Below are 14,830 nucleotides of genomic sequence, written 5' to 3' on the forward strand. Positions count from 1 at the left end.
TTTGCTTGTTGCAAGGCTTTTTCTACAAGCTTTAAAGCAGGGGTCCCCAAACTTTTTACACAGGGGGCCAGTTCACTGTCCCTCAGACCATTGGAGAGCCAGACTATAAAAAAACTATGAACAAATCCTTATACACACTGCACATATCTTATTTTAAAGTAAGAACACAAAATGGGAACAAATACAATATTTAAAATAAAGAACAAGTAAATTTAAATCAACAAGCTGATCAGTATTTCAATGGGAACTATGCTCCTGTCATTGACCACCAATGAAAGAGGTGCCCCTTCCGGAAGTGCAGTGGGAGCCGGATAAATGGCCTCAGGGGGCCACATGTGGCCCGTGGGTCGTAGTTTGGGGACCCCTGCTTTAAAGCTTGCTGTCCTGCAGCTGTAAGTAGCCGAGGAGAAGCTGGTTCAGCTGAGCCTCTAAGAATATCAAAAAGTGGTTTCGGTTCCCCAGTAGTTAATTTCAAGGAAGGTCTAAGCCAATTAATACCTCTTAATCATTTCTGGAAATCATTTAAAGTTTGCCAATGATCCGTCCTGATTTCTAATTTTTGTGGACGAATTTGTTGTCCCTCAATAATTTGTCCTAAATAAGAGAAAGGTAAAGATTGCTGTACCTTTTCAGGATCTATATAAAGTCCTGATTCTTTCAAAGAATATTCTAGTTGTTGCAAAATGGTCAGCACAGTGTCTTTATCTGGATGAGCAATAAGAATATCGTGGATATAGTGAATTATGTATGCCTTAGGGTGCTGCCTTTGTCCTGGAGAGAGAGCTTGAGCAACATATTTTTGGCACAAGGTAGGACTGTCAGCCATACCTTGAGGCAAAACTCTCCACTGGTATCGCTCCATTGGAGCCTGGAAATTAAGTGAAGGAACACTGAATGCAAAACACTTGCAATTATACAGGTTTAAAGGAATAGTAAAAAAGCTATCCTTCAAGACAATAATTACAAGGCGATAATTCCATGGAATGGCAGTACGAGAAGGGAGTCCTAGCTGGAGAGGACCCATAATTTCCGTAGTCTTATTTATTTCTCTCAAATCCTGTAATAGCTTCCAGTTTCTTGATTTCTTTTTAATAACAAATATAGGCGTATTCCATGGGCTATTAGAAGGTTCAATGTGCCCAAGCTGTAGCTGCTCTTGTACCAATCAAGCAGCTGCCCTAAGTTTCTCCTGAGAAAGGGGCCATTGGTCTACCCATACAGGATTATCTGACTTCCAAGTAATTGGGTCTGCACAATGCATTATTGGGGTAGCAGGAGCTACCAAGGCCCCTATGCTAAATTTTGATATCCTAATCCACACCTTCTGGTATTGGGTGCCACTTCTATGGGGGTGAGAATTCCCTGCTGTTATTTCCCTAGTCCCTTAGTGGGCATAAATTCCCAATCAAGCATCTGAGTGCTGACTAAACTATTAGGACTGACAAGCAATGCCCCCATATTTTTCAAAACATCTTTACCTCACAAATTAACTTGCAATCCAGGGAGCACATAAGGCTGAAAAAAATCCAGAATGACCTTCTTTATCTTTCCAGTGTAAAAAACTAGAGCTTTGCTGAGGGGATTTACTCTGCCCTATACCTTGTAATTCTGTGGCTGCTGCATGAGTGGGCCAGGAAGGAGGCCAATGTAGCTTAGCAACAACAGATACATCAGCTCCAGTATCTAAAAGTCTTTTAAATTTATGCCCTTGTAATGTTAGTTCCATTTCAGGGCGTTCCTGACGTATTTTTTGAACCCAATAGGCAGCATCAGTGGAGCCAAATCCTCGATTCTCTCGGGGTTCCTTTTGCAGGGTTTGGCCTTATCTTAAAAGGGGTAAAAGGATTAATTGAGCAATTTTCATGTCAGGGGAGATAGTGACTATATTCCTCAGAGTGTGAGCCATTATTTTAATTTCCCCTGTATAATCCGAGTCTATTACTCCAGGGAGAACAAAGAATTCTCTCATAGTTAAACTACTTCTGCCTAATAAGAGTCCTACTGTGTTACTGGGTAGTGGCCCAAAAATTCCAGTGGGTATAACTTGAGGTCCCATCTCTGGAGTTAATACGAGTTGGGAGGTGAGACTGAGGTGTGGGGCATTGAGAGTTATAAACCAGCCCGGGCTGTGGTGGCACTCAGATAGAGCATCGATGTGAAACACTGAGGTCACCAGTACAGAGCCCTATGTCATCAGGTCGAGCCTGGAGTCACTGGTTCAATCCATGGTCAAGACACAGGTGAGGAGCAATCATGGATGCACCACTCAGTGGAGCAACAAGTTGATGCTTCTCTCTCCCTCCCTCTCCCCCGTCTTCTCTCTCAGAAAAAGGAGAAGAGTTAGAATCCATGAGAAGGTGAAGTTTGGATACAGTGACAATAGACCACAGGACTAAGGACAGCAGGTGGCAAGGAGAGATGGGGCTGGAAAGAAAGAGGGTTCCAGGGTGGGGGGCACAGGGGGCTGCGTACCCCAGAGCCGCAGGAGCGGCCCGTCCAGGCCCCAGTGCTCCACCCGGCACCCATAGACATTGTCTGCCGAGGGCACGAAGGTGAGGGAGTGAAACCTCTGGAATCTGAACTCCGTGCTGGGCAGGAAGATGGTCTCGGCCACGCCTTCCGCCACCGGCTGTCCATTGCGCAGCCAGGTGACCCTGAGCACAGGCGGGAAGAGCTTGTCCGCGTGGCAGAGGAGGGTGTTGGGCCGGCCCAGCTCCACGGGCTCCTTGGGGAACACAGTCCCCTCAGGGGACTCTGAGTGGGGACAGGGCCTGGTGAGTCTACAGCCTTCCACTGCATCCCAAAGGTCCCTCAGGCCCGAAATTCTCCAGGTGAGGGGACACCTCTCTCAGGCCTACGCTTTCCCTCCCCACCTGGCTCCCAGGTCAGAGTCACAGCATCCTCCGCTCCTGACCTGGCTCCGTCAGCCCAACCTCTTTCTCAAATAAGAAGAAAATTCTGGTGCTGGCCGGTGGGCACAGTGGTGGAACGTCAGCCTGACGTGTGGATGTCTGTGTGGCCAGTAGCCACGGCCACCATCACAGACGCCTGGCCCATGCAGGTTCGCATTGGATTCGGACAGTCGGTAATGAAACAATGGAGCCAAGAGCTGGTGGGCCATCATCTTTAATCCTAGCTTGCACCCGGCGGGCAAGTAAAAACACACACTGAGCTCCAAAACCCACTCATTCAGTGCTCACAAAGCCACTGACTTATCCGAGTTTCCTAGAATCAAAGGCTTCTAGCTCACCAGACTTATTCTCCTCAGTTCCCCATCTCCTTCCTTCTCCCTGCACAAACTCTGCACAAACTGGCTTCTCACTCAGCACTCCACCATCTTGGCTGCTTCTCCTGTCCTCCTCCTCGTGGCCTTTCTCTGCTCTCATCTCTAATGCTAATCTCAGGAACTGAGAGAGAACAAGCTCCCAGTCTGCCCCATTGTATAGTGTAGAAATCAAAACCTTTTTTTTTTTAATTTATTTATTTTTTACAGAGACAGTGAGTCAGAGACAGGGACAGACAGACAGGAACGGGGAGAGATGAGAAGCATCAATCATTAGTGTGTTTTTTTTTCATTGCGCATTGCAACACCTTAGTTGTTCATTGATTGCTTTCTCATATGTGCCTTGACCGTGGGCCTTCAGCAGACCGAGTAACCCCTTGCTGGAGCCAGCGACCTTGGGTTCAAGCTGGCGACCTCGGGGGTCTCGAACGTGGGTCCTCTGCATCCCAATCTGACTCTCTATCCGCTGCGCCACCGCCTGGTCGGGCAAAACCTTTAATACAATATACAAACAAGGAAGTCTCTGATACAAAGTCACTTATCTAAGGCATAATGGGATTGCACCACCCCACATCAAAAAGGGTGGGAAAGGCTTAGTCCCAACACCAAGCCCCAGGCTACAAGGATCCTGCCTGCCCATAGCCCGCCTCCAACACACATTAATATCACCTGGGCAATGGGCTTCCATGTGGGCAGCGCCATCTTTAACAAAGTGAGCATATTATCTGCCCAACAATGTCCCAGTTTCCATTCCTAGTCAGGGCATAGAGGAGAAGTGCCCATCGGCTTCTCCACCCCTCCCCCTCTGGCTTCTCTCTGTCTCTCTCCACCTCCTGCAGCCATGGCTCACTAGAGCGAGTTGGCCCCAGACACTGAGGATGGTTCCATGGCCTCCGCCTCAGGCACTAAGGAGAGCTCAGTTGCTGAGCAACAAAGCAATGCAGGAGATGGACAGACCATCACCCCCCAGTGGGCTTTCTGGTGGATCCCGGTCGGGGCGCATGCAGGAGTCTGTCTGTCTCCCCTCCTCTCAGTGCATTAAAAAAATAAAAAAAAACAAAATAAACCCTCCTCTGGTGGCCTGAGTGCCCTGCTTTGTGGACCCAATACTTATCCACTCACGGGGGGACTCATCAGGAGTGGGCATCTGGGTCCCCCCTTCTCCGTGCAGACAGAAGCTCTCCCCCTCACCTCCACCCCCACCCCGCAGCTGAGCTGTAGAGCAACAAGCAAGGGCCGATGGTATCGTTGGTGGCCCTGGTGCGGTTGGACCGTTGGATCAGGGTGTCCAAGATCTTTCTCACCATGACAATGTCCGCAATCCCCCTGCGCGCGTCCTAGTTGAAGGCGTGGATGAACTCCGGCAGATGCCAGACGGTCCCCTTCTTGTCCAGGTCCACGTGGAACTGCTCTTCCCCGTCGAATTCGAACACGTGCTCCCCGGAGGGGCTGCGCGTCTGCACGAACTCGGCATACGTTGTCACGTGGTCCGCTGCGTGACGTGCAGGGAGGGAGGGTGAGGACATTGGAGAAGCAGGTGAAGTAAATGGAACACAGAAATCAAGGGGACAAAGGAGGGTTATTGGGGACACAAAGGGATGACCCAGGACACGAGGAAGGCAGAATGAAACACAGGAACAGGAATGGAAAACAATAGGGAACTCGCTTCTTGAAAAGTCAGTGGCTTCTCTTGCACTGGGGATCTAAGCGTTCACTGCTAGGAGGGAACTGGTCTGAGGTTCCCGTGACCTCATACCTTCGCTCCTTGTCCTTTCCTGGGTCACCTTGGATCAAGCTCTTTCCAAATTCCCAGTAGCTGGTCTCCGGTCCCAGGAGAGACAGCTGCTGCCTGTGTTTCTGTGCTGGGGGGGGGGGGGGCAACATCAGGCAACTGCAGGGTCGTGTTTTGTTTTGTTTTGTTACTTTTTTTTAATTATAGTGATCTTGCAGCAAAGTATGTGAAGATCTGTAAAGAATTTATAAGCCCTGGCCGGATAGCTCAGTTGGTTACAGCGTCATCCCAAAGCCCAGAGGTCGCTGATTTGATCCCCGGTCAGGGCACCTGCAGGAACAGACCGATGTTCCTGTCTCTCTCTCTCTCTGCCTCTCTCCCTCCTTCTCTCTCTAAAATCAATAAAATAAATATTAAATAAATGAACTTATGAGGTAGGGTTTGGATCCGCGACATGGCCCATCTGCAATCTGCTCCGGTCTGTTCAGCTCTCAGGAGGGGGTAGGTCTGACCGTGTCAGGAGGAGGCGGGGTGACCCTGGGTCAGCAGAAGGGACAGGGAAGGAAGATTCCCGAGCGCAGGCGGAGCTGAAGCCGCAGGAACGAAAGGGTGACCTCTCAGAGAGGGCCGGAAGGTCGGACAAACCACAATAAGGACTGGACGTTTTATCCCAAAGACTTGAACAATAGCTCGCATTTACTGAGCACTTATTCTGCCGAACACCGTCCTAGAAAAGCAAACAGACAACATTGCAAACTCACTGCGTCCTCAGCATCGCTCTGTGGGGTGGGTCTCATTTCTCTCCGTGTAACAGACGAGGACACGAGGCACAGAGAGGTTAGGGAACCCGCCCCAAGCGGCAGCGCAGCCGAGAGCCCCGGGGGCGGGGCCTGAACCGCCATCGCGTCCCGGAGCCGTGGCGGGTGGGCAGCGGAGAACCACGGGGCTGGGGTGTCAGGAAGGGGCAGAGGGGTAGTTTAGAGAGCAGGGGCCCCTCCGTCCCAGCAGGCGAGGACAGGGGTTTGGGATGCAGAGCGGCGACACGGAAGCAGAGACACGGATCATCCTGGAAGTCTGAGCATCCGCGACCAGTGAGCGCCCCCCGGCCGAGGGGCAGGTGCGCAGGACACTCCAGCAGGGCTGGGAGCAGAGGCGGCTCTGAGACACTCGGTGTGACGCCACCCGGGGTCTTTGCTGCCACCTGGTGAACGCGTGCGTGACCGTGACCTCCTCCTGAATCTCCGGGCGTGTCCGCGCACCCTCCGCCCCTGGGCTGTTTCCTCGCCTTCTCGCCTCCCTGTGCTCCACCCACTCGGGAACACGAGCTTCGAGCTTCCTCTCCTGTGACCTGAGGCATCGTCCGCGCTCCCTGGTCCCCGGGACACCTTCTCTGTCCTCTCCTTATCTGCACGCTGTTTCCCGGCGACCTCACCCCCTCCTCCCGAGGGGACGGCTCCATCCAGACAACCCGAATGTCCGGACCTTGTTCCAAAGCTCCCAGCCTGTCTCCAGCTGCCAAGGACAACGTCCCACAGGCCCCTGGCACCCAGCGCACATCCAGGAAGGAAGCTTTCTTTCTCCCAAACGTGTCCCTCTGCGACTTCTCTGTTTGTGTCACAAGCACTCACACAGAACTCGCGAATGTGCTGGACGCAGACGAGGGAGATGGTCGTCACCCTGTACAGATGAGGAAACTGAGGCTCAGAGACCCTCGGTAAGGGCTCTACAGTAAACCAGTGGGGGCAGCGCCAGGGTGACTGAAGTACCGCCCTTCTCCGGGTCCTCTGAGCTGGAGCCTGTGACCTGCCGGGTCTCTGCCCCTCGCTCCCTCCTCACTGCTCCTCCTTTGGGCCCCTTAGCCTTCCTCCCTCCCGTCTCTCCCGTGGGGTCCCCAGCGGGCTGCGCTGTCAAGACTCGCTTCTCACTCATCTTCCCTCCAGTCTCATTTCTGTCTGATTCATCCACCCCACACTGCAGCTGCCAGGGAGACTCTTTTCATCTTATTACAGTGAGAAGCAGGGAGGCAGACAGACAGACTCCCGCATGCACCCAACAAGGATCCACCCGGCATGTCCACCAGGGGGTCATGTTCTGTCCATCTGGGGCCGTTGCTCTGTTGCAACAAGAGCCATTCTAGCACCTGAGGTGGAGGCCACAGAGCCATCCTCAGCACCCAGGCCAACTTTGCTCCAATGGAGCCTTGGCTGTGGGAGGGGAAGAGAGAGACAGAGAGGAAGGAGAGGGGGAGGGGTGGAGAAGCAGATGGGCATTTCTGTGTGCCCTGACCAGGAATTGAACCCGGGACATCGACAAGCTGGGCCGATGCTCTACTGCCACAACCAGCTTGGTAAGGGGGTGCCCGCTGCAGGACTTAAGAAAACATACACAAGACACAACATAGAGAAAAGATGGGTCCACGAGACACCCAGCCTCTAGGACTGAGAGCCCAGATCTCTGCAGCCTCATCATATTTATTGGCCTTTACTCACCAAGCAGGTTAGCAGAGCCTGGGTTCAGGTGCAGAGAAGGGTGATTAACTAATAGCTTTCAGGCGTGTAGGGAAAAGCCCATAAGGATCAGCTGTTTCCTTAAACAATCTTATCAGTGCTTGCAGGGACAATGTTCTGCCCCCACAGGACTTGGCGTTCCAAAGTCCGCACCAAAGACTTGTCTCAGGACCACAGTCTATTCCCGGCCATTTTCCTACACTCTACCACTGAGCAAACCAGCTGGGACCAACAGACTCTTTAGAAAATAATTGTGATCGTGTTGCTCATTACCCTTAAGGTTTAGAGTCCTGTGCAGGGTCTACAAGACCCTGTAGAGCCCTTGTTACCTCTGCAAGTCACCTCCCTCACTCACCCTACCTTGAACTCTGGGCTCAACTTAGAGCTAAAGATGGACCTTCACAGACTCTCCCCTGGTGCCCTCGCCACAGGGCCTTGGCACATGCTGTCCTCTCTGCCCAGAATATCCTCGTTCTCCCATCAGCAAATCCTACAGAGTCTCCAGGAACAACGTGTTACCTCCACAATACAGACTAACTGTCCTTCCATCCCCTGTGACACACACACGCACTCTCTCTCACACACACACAGACACACGCACACTCACCTTTCAAGAGACCTCCCTGAGCTAACTGCGCTGGGCCCTCTCCACTCAGCCGCTCCCGTCTCCTGCGTCTCAGCGTGGCCTCTCCATCACACGGTTCTGCTCATCGGCCTCGGGGGACTCTCCCAGTGGGCAACCAGGCTGAGGACTCCCAGCCTCAGTTCACCCTGAAGCACCTCCTGCCTGCTCAGTGTCGCCCCCTGGTGCACACCTGTGTCCCCAAGCTTGCTAGTGAGGCAAGGACTGCGTCTGGTTCTTTACAGCCTTAACCCGCCCAGCGACCCGGGAAGCAGCTGAAATACACGCACAAACAATGATTACACCACCTCCTGGCGCTTGTGTTCACCCAGGAACCCAGCACAGATTCCGACAGCCGGCTGCCCAGCCCTGCCCTGGGGGCTGGCAGGCCCAGGAGCTGAGGTTTGGAATGGTCTGTCATCAGGTGTACTGAATGTAGGTAACTAACCATTCCTGGTTTTCCCAGGGCTGAGGCGCTTCCCAGGACATGGAACTTGTAGCAACACAGCTGGGGAAACCCCAGGAAAGTGGGACGAGTGGTCGTGCGTGCCATGAATGGGAGACATCACCATCCCGCTGGCCGTGCAGGGGACAGTGAGAGCTAGCCTACTCTAGACAGTGACCACTGCCCGGTCCCCACGCCTGCTGCCTCACACACGTCACCTCGTGGTTCTCACCACATCTAATTCCTGGTCATTAGGAGCTATGACACCCACTAATAGAAAACAGAAGTTCACAGACGTATATGAACTTGGCCTGAATCATTGGTTCCAGGGTCCATTTTTTCATGCTCTGCCATGTTGTCTCTGGGGTCCACCACCAGCTTCCTCCCACCCGGCCCCACCCCTCCGGCCAGCAGACCTCCCTCCCTGAGGACCAGGACTGTCCCCTCAGCCTAAGGTGGCCAAGAGAAGAATAGCTTCCTGTGCCAGTGAGATGAACCGATCATCCTTGGCAGATCTCATGTGTTTTTGTCTTCTTGTATCTCAAGTCTGTGTTCATACGTAATATTTCTCACGTGTGTTTGCTACATGAAGATTTTGCTAATCTTGTCAGTTAAGCTAATGTTTGGTCCTGGCTGGTTAGCTCAGTGGATTAAGACCGTGGTCCAGAAACGACGACATGGTTGCAGGTTCAATCCCAGGTCAGGGCACACATGGGAGGCAAGCAATGAGTGCACGACTGTGTGGACCAACACATGAGTGCTCCCTTCCCCCCTTCCTTTCCCGTCTCTCTGTAAATGAATCAGTAAATTAAAACAATTAAACCCTGGCTGAACAGCTTGGTTGGTTGGAGCGTCATCCCCAAGTGTGGGGGTTGCTGGTTCGAGTCCTAAAAGAAGCTCAATGTTCCTGTCTCTCAAAAAAAAAAAAAAAAAAGAAAGAAAGAAAAGAAAAACTAATGTTTGATTTGAAGTTGAAGGAGAAAATGGATTCTCCAGGGATAAGAATGTTTGTCAGATGCTCATTTGAAAAAAAAAAAAAAAAGTATTTCTAAAGATAAAGAGACCCTTTCTCAGCGGCCACTGTCAGACCTCAGAGTCTGTTGCTATGGTAATTCCTGAAACTCCGTGAATGGGTCAGTCAATAAGTACTTTCTCCTTTCGGCACCTGCCACGTATGCGTGGGAACCGCCTTCCCCGCGGAGGCAGGTGGTGGAGACACTGAGCTCCTCCGCAGACGGTGGTGACCCGGCCTCCCGCCCCGTCTGCACGACTCAGCCTGAGATGCTGCAAAAAGGAGACAGTTTCACAATGTCCCTCATCTTTCTTCTTCTTCCTCTCTCCCCTCTCTCTTCTCCCCCCCCCCCCTCTCTCTCTCGTGCAGTTTTCCTGGTTTTCCGGGCTTGTTGGTATGCTTTTCGCTCCCAGTGAGCCCAGGGAAATGAGCGCTGAGAGGATCCTCGCAGGTGATACAATAGTTACAGAGGCCGGAAGTCCTCCTGTAGAGTGAACCTCGGCGCTCTGATGGGAGGGAGAACCATGGCTGTGCTTCTAGGTTCTTGATTTGAGAAGGAACGTTGCCCAACCCCCCTCGGGCTCCTGTATCAGATTTCCGGCTGCGCCCCCTGCCTTCCCTAAGGGACTCTCCTGTGTGGCCCCCGGTCCCCCAGGGTCTGGTCAGTGACCTGCTGCTGAGACCGGCCAGGAACCTGTGCTCAGACTCCCTTAAACTTCTGCCTCCTGTTCTGGACCTGATCCCACCCCGGGTCCCCAGACCCCCGGTCTGCTGTCCTTGAGTCCGTCTCCTGCCCCGCGAGCTGAGCCCCGGGGTCCGGCTCTTCCGTCCCTGGCGCTGGGCGCACACGGACCCGCGGAGCCCCGCGGAGACTCCACCAGCGCTGTGTCCAGGAGGAGAGACTGAGCGCGGGAAGGACTGATGGGGGGACCTGGGCGGGGAGGCTGGTTCAGAGCGCAGCCGAGAGTGGGAGCGGAGGTGCGGGCTCACTCAGAGTCGGCGCAGACCAAACACGGGGACCTTGTTTCCACGGAGCCGGGGAAGCCGAGGGGGAGGGAGAAAGCCGGGAACGGACACTGGCGCTGGCTGAGCTCCTGCTGCCGCCAGGGGGTTTGAGGGCACTTCTCCTGCTCACCTCTGTCAGCCCACACAGCACGCCCCCCACACAGGCGTGGCTGTCCCTGTGTGAGAGAAGAGGACACTCTCACAGGGTGCGGAAGGTCCTAGACCCCGTGAGACAGGATGGGGCTGACTTCAGTTTATATTCTTCCTTCTCTACCACAAGTTTTTGGGCTATGTTCTAGATCAGGGGTCCCCAAACTACGGCCCGCGGGCCGCATGCGGCCCCCTGAGGTCATTTATCCGGCCCCCACCGAACTTCTGGAAGGGGCACCTCTTTCATTGGTGGTGGGTGAGAGGAGCATAGTTCCCATTGAAATACTGGTCAGTTTGTTGATTTAAATTTACTTGTTCTTTATTTTAAATATTGTATTTGTTCTCATTTTGTTTTTTTTTTACTTTAAAATAAGATATGTGCAGTGTGCATAGGGATTTGTTCATAGTTTTTTTTATAGTCTGGCCCTCCCAACGGTCTGAGGGACAGTGAACTGGCCCCCTGTGTAAAAAGTTTGGGGACCCCTGTTCTAGATCAGGGGTCAGGAAACTTTTTGGCTGAGAGAGCCATGAACGCCACATATTTTAAAATGTAATTCCATGAGAGCCATACAACAACCCGTGTACATTATGCATTATCCAATAAAAATTTGGTGTTGTCCCAGAGGACAGCTGTGATTGGCTCCAGCCACCCGCAACCATGAACATGAGCGGTAGGAAACGAATGGATTGTAATACATGAGCATGTTTTATATTTTTAACTTTATTAGTTTTTTATTAAAGATTTATCTGCAAGCCAGATGCAGCCATCAAAAGAGCCACATCTGGCTCACGAGCCACAGGTTCCCAACCCCTGTTCTAGATATAAGCAAGAAAGGGATTCAGCTATGAAACTTAAAAAAATCCAGATATGGTTAACTCCACCAATCTGAGCCAAAGAATAAGGCTGGACACACACACACACGTGCACAGAATGAAAATTCTCAACATACAGGAAAACTGGAAAAATACAAAGAACACCTGAACACCCGCAGCATCAATTCACCCCCCGTCAAGATCCTGCCTATCGTTTCAGCTGAGTCTGTGTATCTGAACGTGTTTCAAAACACACACATCACGTCATTTCATCTCTAATACTTCAGCATAACCATGTGCTGCTACATAACCAGAGCACCATAACCACACTGAACAAAACTGGGGAAACTATTCCTAGTGTCATTTCCCAGTCCATATTTAAATGTTCCTGGTTGGCTCAAATACTGTCTTTATACCTGTGTTCTCCTGAAGATGCTGCCAGGAATCACCACTAATTCGATTGTACTGTGTCTTATATCCCTTTTAACCTCTCCCCACACAATCATTTCTTACACTGCCTTTTTATTTATTTTTTTTTATTTTTGCACATGAGAGAGAGATGAGAAGCATCAACTTGTAGTTGTGGCACCTTGGTTGTTCACTGATTGCTTCTCATACGTGCCTTGATGGGGGGGGGGCTCAAGCCAAGCCAGTGACCCCCTTCTCAAGCCAGTGACCTTTGGGCTTCAAACCAGTGACCATGGTTCATGCTGATGATCCCGCACTCAAGCCAGATGAGCCCGCGTTCAAGCCTGTGACCTCGGTGTTTCAAACCCGGGACCTCAGCGTCCCAGGTCGAGTCTCTGTCCCTGTGTCACCAGCAGTCAGGACTTACACTGCCCTTTGAAAGAGGCCAGGCCCACTCTCTCATACAATGTCCCACATTCTGAATCTGTGTGATGTTTCTAATGGTCTCACTGGACTTACTCCTCGATCTCAGGTGTTCTGTATGAACTAGAACTGTGACCCACAGGCCTGATCAGATTCAGATGAGAGGCTCTGACAATAACGTCACAGGTGATGTGTGGACTTCTCCTCCATCTCCCCTGGAAGGGTGTGCTGACTGTCCTGTTGTCCCATTATTGATGAGCCCAAGCTGACCACTAAGTTGAGGTGGTGACAACCAGGTCTCTCTCCTCTGTAAAGATATAAAGTCTACCGGAAAGTTCTGTCCGTTTCTATCACAACAAGTTTTGACACTTAAGCACATGTTTATTTGGTGCATGTGTGCCTCTCTATTTTTATCACTTAATATATACATACTGACGTAGCAAATTAACTAAAACAAAGTTGATTCACGTTAGTCTTATGTGTGAAGCGCTACTGATAAAGTTCATTTACGCCACTATAATTTTTACGAATTTCAACAAGGAAGAAATGCTACAGAAGCATGTCTGTTGCATCCACCATATTCCCCGGACTTAGCACCCTCCGACTATCACTTGTTTTTGTCCTTACAAAATCTTTTGAAGGGCAAAAAATTCAAAAATGAAGAAGATATCAAACAAGCACTGGTTCAATTTTTCGCATCAAAAGATAAAACATTTTCCAAAAATGGGATATACAAATTGCCCTCACACTGGCAAGAAATCATTAATAATAATGGCAATTATATTATTTAATAAAGTTTGACAGTAAGAAAAATTTGTATTTTTTTTAATTCCAAAAACGGACAGAACTTTCCGGTAGACCTTATATTTTTCTCCCTTTTGTCAACAGCAAACCATTTCAGGGCATGAAACTTGTGTATAATGTGACTCTCTGGTTCCCATTATCTGTTCTCCTAATGGTTCTGGGATCCACAATGCCTTCCCTGACCATGATCACATTAGAGTGCATTTACTAGCTGGCTGTCATCTAAAGTGAAGAACTTTTCACGGGAACTATATTGCTGGGGACTGAAAAATCAGCAGGGTATTTTGCAGTTTGGACAGAGGTGCTGGGAGCTGGCTGTCAGCTGACAGTCCGCCCAGCCCCCACCTCACCTGCCTGACCGAGTTGCAGAGGGCTGTGATTCAGAGCTCGTCCTGCCCGCCACGTCCCCCGGAAGAACTGGAAGGAAGTTACCAAGGTTGTGTGCGTTCACTATTGGTGAGGGGTTTTCTGCACCTGGTGGTTTTCTTGTGTTGTCTTGGAAATGTGATTGATTTACTAATGGCCCACCTCGTCCAGTAAATAAAGAAGGGTGTTTTCTGAGGGCACCATGTTCTGCGGCTCAGCCACGGCGGTCAGTCTCATCCGTGACACGTGCTAGGCTGAGTCCCTGAGCCAGCGCCCCATCCTGGGTCTCAGGGGACAAGCCCTGATCTGACCTGAGCTGGTCCTTAGAGAGTGGAAGGGTTTTAGGGGGTGGAGGAAAGGGACAGAGGACAGGGCACATGGCCGGCACCCTGGACAGCACGGACACACAGGTGCAGCCGGCACACCAGGCTGGGAAGAGGGGAGGCTGCCCTAATCCTTCCTGGGGATGACCGAGGCTACATCCCAGTGGTGTGACCACCCGCTCTGCCTGTGCTGGCCCGTCCTGTGCGTGAGATGGGAGGGTGGGGGTGGGGGTGGGGGGGAGGAGACGGCCAAGGACAGGAGCACAAGTGGGGTTCTGGGCACAGAGGCAGCGTGGGTGGGTGTGCCGAACAAGAGGCGGTGGTGGCAGAAGTGAGATTGTGACGGAAACCGAGGGGCTAGGACAGGCAGCCGAGGGGTTGCTGAGAGCCCCGGAGGAGGAGTCAGAGGTTCGAGTCCCTGTCCCAGCTCTCACCTCAGTGCATTAGGAATGAGTGTGTCTCCCAGAGCTGAGGTTGAGTTTTCTGGAAATCAGAGCTGAGCTTTTCATTGATAATATTCCTTTATTTTTTTACCCTATTTTTTTCTTTTAGGATGTTGCAACCTCTGCTTGATTTTTATTTCTTTGCTTATTATATTCAACATTATTTTGGCCCTGGCCGATTGGCTCAGCGGTAGAGCGTCCGCCTGGTGTGTGGAAGTCCCGGGTTCGATTCCAGGCCAGGGCACACAGAAGAAGTGCCCATCTGCTTCTCCCTCCTCCCCCCTCTCCTTTCTCTCTGTCTCTCTCTTCCCCTCCCACAGCCAAGGCTCCATTGGAGTAAAGTTGGCCTGGGCACTGAGGATGGATCCATGGCCTCCACCTCAGGTGCTAGAATGGCTCCAGTTGCAATGGAGCAACACCCCAGATGGGCTGAGCATCGCCCCCTGGTGGGCATGCCAGGTGGATCCTGGTCGGGCACATGTGGGAGTCTGTCT

General features: G+C 51.6%; 1 protein-coding gene and 1 long non-coding RNA gene across 2 annotated transcripts in view; one reads left to right on the forward strand and one right to left on the reverse strand.

The window, feature by feature from the left end:
• LOC136387859 (uncharacterized) overlaps positions 1–14,830 on the forward strand; it is a 75,003-nt gene that overhangs the window by 20,543 nt on the left and 39,630 nt on the right. The gene's annotated exons all lie outside the window — the stretch shown is intronic.
• On the reverse strand, positions 1,717–5,917 carry LOC136390786 (RLA class II histocompatibility antigen, DP alpha-1 chain-like). The gene is given in 5 exon segments (XM_066361782.1): positions 1,717–1,826; positions 2,473–2,754; positions 4,521–4,775; positions 5,068–5,145; positions 5,863–5,917. Coding segments are annotated over 5 exon segments (780 nt in total).

The sequence above is a fragment of the Saccopteryx leptura genome, chromosome 1 (assembly GCF_036850995.1).
Source record: "Saccopteryx leptura isolate mSacLep1 chromosome 1, mSacLep1_pri_phased_curated, whole genome shotgun sequence".
Taxonomy (NCBI): domain Eukaryota; kingdom Metazoa; phylum Chordata; class Mammalia; order Chiroptera; family Emballonuridae; genus Saccopteryx; species Saccopteryx leptura.